At 47.7% G+C, this 4109-nt stretch overlaps 1 protein-coding gene across 1 annotated transcript; it reads right to left on the reverse strand.

Annotated features, from left to right (window-relative positions):
* Nucleotides 1-769: 769 nt before the first annotated feature.
* LOC123966058 lies at nt 770-1909 on the reverse strand. The gene has a single exon (XM_046042295.1). It carries the CDS (start codon nt 1783-1785, stop codon nt 838-840), a length of 948 nt encoding a protein of 315 aa, XP_045898251.1. The 5' UTR covers nt 1786-1909; the 3' UTR covers nt 770-837.
* Between the last annotated feature and the right edge of the window lie 2200 nt (nt 1910-4109).

A 4109-nucleotide genomic window follows, 5' to 3' on the forward strand; every position in this document is an offset into this window, starting at 1 on the left:
CCTCAGCTTCCAGTGATCATTCAGGAGGGTGATTATTGCATCAGAGATGAAGAGGAACGAATCAGAGAGAGAGGACAAGCAGAAACAACTATTGTAGTGTTCTTGTGCAGTGTGTGTAAAACACCGACTAAACACTCAGTTAAACCATAGCCAATGAAGAGAGAGTTGTAGTAACATTGATCCTTTACTGAGACACTTCTCCATACATGCTGTCTGTGTGGTGAAAACTGTAAATAAAGGCAGTAAAAACATATTCAATGTTCTTAACTAAACTAAACACCATTGTACATAGTTGTAAATATGAACATACAACGTGGTGATACACTGTAGATAGCAGTTTTAGGGACTACTAGCATGGCTGTTAGCTTGCACACTAGTGTAAAAACAAAAACGTTTTTAAATGAACTTATCAAACATAATTTTTTTAACAAATCCCTGCTAATATATGAAGTTTAACATGTCTATTGTCAAATGAATTAACTTACGGCATTGCCTCTATGATGTTCCAGAGTGGATGCAAGCAAATTAGTCTCAGAGCATACATGTCTGCTTTCCTTTCTGCATGTGGAGATAAACAGGAAGTCGCTAAACAGGAAATGACAAAGCCGGAAGTAGCTAAACAGGAAGTGACGTCATGTCGTGAAACGAAAATAATACTAATTTACAGATTATTTATTTTGAACTGTGAAGTAGTTATGTACCTCATTTCCAACTAAAAATAAAAACCAACGAAATAATTCATAAAAAATTGAGAAAGCCCTAAAGGCACCACACTCCCCGCCTGACCTGTGTGAGGTCACTAAGAATTTATGTTAGTCCAATACATTAGTCTCTAGATCAGTCTTTGGGCAGAAGTAGAACAATTTCTGCAACTGGCCTAAGAAAGGTTTTCACATTACCCTGGTCAGCTGTTTTCACCTCGACCTTTCTTACGTGGCCATCGTTTCCAGGGAAGGTGGCAGTGATCCTAGCCATAGGCCAGCAGTTGCGGACAGTCTGCTTGTCTCTGAGTAGAACTAGGTCTCCAACTTCAAGGTTTCTTCGAGGTACTGTCCACTTTTGTCTGTGTTGCAGGGAAGGTAAGTATTCACGGCTCCAGCGGGTCCAGAACTGGTTTGCAAGAGCCTGAACCTGTCTCCATTGCTTTGTGTAAAGGTCCTTGCCTGAGAACTCTCCTGGAGGGGGTGGAGCTCCAGTCTTCTGCGTAAGAAGCATTGACGGTGAGAGTATGAAAGGGTTTTCCGGGTCAGCAGAGACAGGTAGGAGTGGACGTGCGTTCATGATGGCCGTGACCTCAGCCATCAGTGTGCAAAGAACTTCGTGGGTTAGGCGAGTGTTATGTTGGAGAAACATTGAATCAAGGATTCTTCTAGCGACACCAATCATGCGCTCCCAAGGGCCTCCCATATGGGAGGCATGTGGCGGGTTGAATTCCCAGATGCATCCTTGCTCACTGAGGAACTTCTGCAGCCTTTTGTCCATCCCAAGCTTCTTGCGCGCTCCAATAAAGTTGGTGCCACAATCGGATAGGAGCTGTTTCGCAGGGCCTCTGAGTGCAAAGAAGCGTCTGAGGGCATTTATGCAGCTAGATGTGTCCATAGCCTCGATTACCTCGATATGCACTGCTCTTGAACTCATACAGCTGAACATGATGGCCCACCGCTTGCTCTCTGCCTGTCCTCCTCTGGTGCGTCTGGTAGAGATGGACCAGGGACCAAATACATCGATCCCCACATATGTAAAGGGAGGGCAGGTTTTAAGGCGTTCAAGTGGCAGGTCAGCCATGAATTGTTCTTCCTGCTTTCCGCGCAGCCTGCGGCAGGTTACACATTTGTGGAGTACTTAACTGATTAATGTTTTGCCTCCCAAAATCCACAATCCTGCTGCCCTAATCACGCCTTCTGTCAGGTGTCTGCCTTGGTGTTTTACTTGCTCGTGGTGATGTTGGGTGAGCAGTAAGGAGATGTGGCTACCTTTGGGCAGGATTATTGGGTTCTTTTCGGCAGCAGGGAGTTCTGAGTGCCTTAATCGGCCCCCAACACAAATGAGGTTGTCTTCCAAGAATGGGCTGAGTTTCTGCATGGGGCTATTTTTGGGTATTGCTTTGTTGGCTCGGAGGGCGGACAGTTCCTTCGCAAAGGCTGCCATTTGTGTTGCTTTGAGGATAACATTCCTTGCCTGGGCCATTTCATCTGGAGTACGAGGTGAATTACATCTGTGCCAGCCTTTGCATTTGCTGTTTTTATTTGAGTGCTTGCAGGATCTTGCCATGTGGATGAGGTATGCTACTCCTCTTACTAAGGAGTTGAAGGTGGAGAACCGTTGGAAGCGGTCTGGGGTAAGCATAGATTCTTCCAGGTATGTAGCACAGGTCTGGACTTGGGGTCGGATTTCCGGGTCCCTTCCAGGTTCAACTAGCTCAAATGTCTCACTAACTTGCATTTTTTCTGCTGGAGGCTGATACAGGAAGGAGGGTCCCGTGAACCAAGAGGTCTGCGCCAGATGGGATGCAGGTAAGGATCTTGACGCATGGTCGGCAGGATTTTCCTCTGTACGGACGTAGTTCCATTGTTCAGGCTTTGAGGACTGTCGAATGCGTTGCACTCTATTGTGAACATACACATAGAACCGTTTTGCCTCGTTACAAATGTAGCCTAGCACTACTTTGCTGTCCGTATAGAACTTTGTCGCATCTAACTTCAGGTCTAGCTCTTCCTGTATGAGATCTGCCATCTCTACAGCTAAGACTGCGGCGCACAGTTCCAGCCTTGGGATTGTAGGCTCGGACTGGGGTGCTAGCCTTGTCTTGCCCATAACAAATCCCACGTCAACTTTCCCATCTTGCTGAACTGCTCTCACGTACGCCACAGCACCAATCGCCTTAGTTGATGCGTCAGAAAACACACACAACTCTGTGTGCACTGCTTTATTGAATGAGGTTTTTGTGTACGTACGCGGTACATGCAGTTGTTTTAGGTCTCTGAGTGAATGTCTCCAGGCTTCCCATCTGCATAGTTTGTCTTCCGGGAGGGGTGTATCCCAGTCGGACAGTTCAGAGGTAAGTTCTCTGAGGAGGGCTCTTCCCTGGATCGTGACGGGTGCCAACAAACCCAGGGGGTCAAAAACACTGTTGACTGTGGAGAGGACTCCACGGCGGGTGAAGGGTTTCTTTGCGGTTGATGTGGAGAAGGTGAAGGTGTCAGTTGTGATCTCCCAGAGTAGACCTAAGCTCCGCTGTGTCGGTGCGGTTTCTCCGCCCAGGTCTAGGTCCTTGGTTACCGGGGTACAATCTTCAGGTGAGAAGGCCTCCGTTACAGCTGGACAGTTCGACACAAACTTGTGTAAGCGAAGGTTTGACTCAGCGAGTGAGGCCTGTGTGCGTTGGAGCAGGTCGATTGCCTCAGCTTGAGATGGTACGGATATCAACCCATCGTCAACGTAGAAATGCCTTTCCACATAGTTGACTGTATCTGCACCATGCTCCTGTGCACCTTCTCTGATGGCTCTTCGCAGTCCGTAGGTGGCAACGGCGGGTGATGGTCTGTTGCCGAAGACATGGACCTTCATCCGGTACTCTATAACTTCCTTGCTGACGTCGTTGTCTTTGTGCCATAAAAAACGGAGGAAGTTGCGGTGGTCTTCGCGCACCAAAAAACAGTGGAACATCTGCTGGATGTCTGCCATGATAGCGATCTTCTCTTTTCGGAAGCGTAGCAGGACGCCTAGGAGGGAGTTATTTAGGTCGGGGCCTGTTAGGAGTACGTCGTTAAGGGAGATACCGTAGTACTGGGCGCTGGAATCAAAGACTACCCTGATCTGACTGGGTTTTTGCGGATGGTAAACCCCAAATGTTGGGAGATACCAGCATTCTTCAGCTTCTTTCAGAGGGGGCGCTACTTCGGCATGTCCGTTAGCGAAGATCTTCTCCATGAATGCCACATATTGTTCCTGCATCTCAGGTTTCTTTTTCAGGGTTCGTTGCAGAGAGGCGAACCGCTTGACCACCTGTTCTCTGTTGTTTGGCAGAGGCTGGCGTGGTTCTCTGAACGGTAGTGGGGCGACCCAACTGTTAGCATCATCTCTGTAGACGTTTGTGTCCATTATTTTTA

The sequence above is a fragment of the Micropterus dolomieu genome, unplaced genomic scaffold, assembly GCF_021292245.1.
Source record: "Micropterus dolomieu isolate WLL.071019.BEF.003 ecotype Adirondacks unplaced genomic scaffold, ASM2129224v1 contig_12395, whole genome shotgun sequence".
Classification (NCBI taxonomy): Eukaryota; Metazoa; Chordata; class Actinopteri; order Centrarchiformes; family Centrarchidae; genus Micropterus; species Micropterus dolomieu.

Excerpts from the sequence above, each read along its gene's own strand:
- LOC123966058 (XM_046042295.1), bottom strand. The coding sequence starts at position 1,785 with ATGGCTGACCTGCCACTTGAACGCCTTAAAACCTGCCCTCCCTTTACA.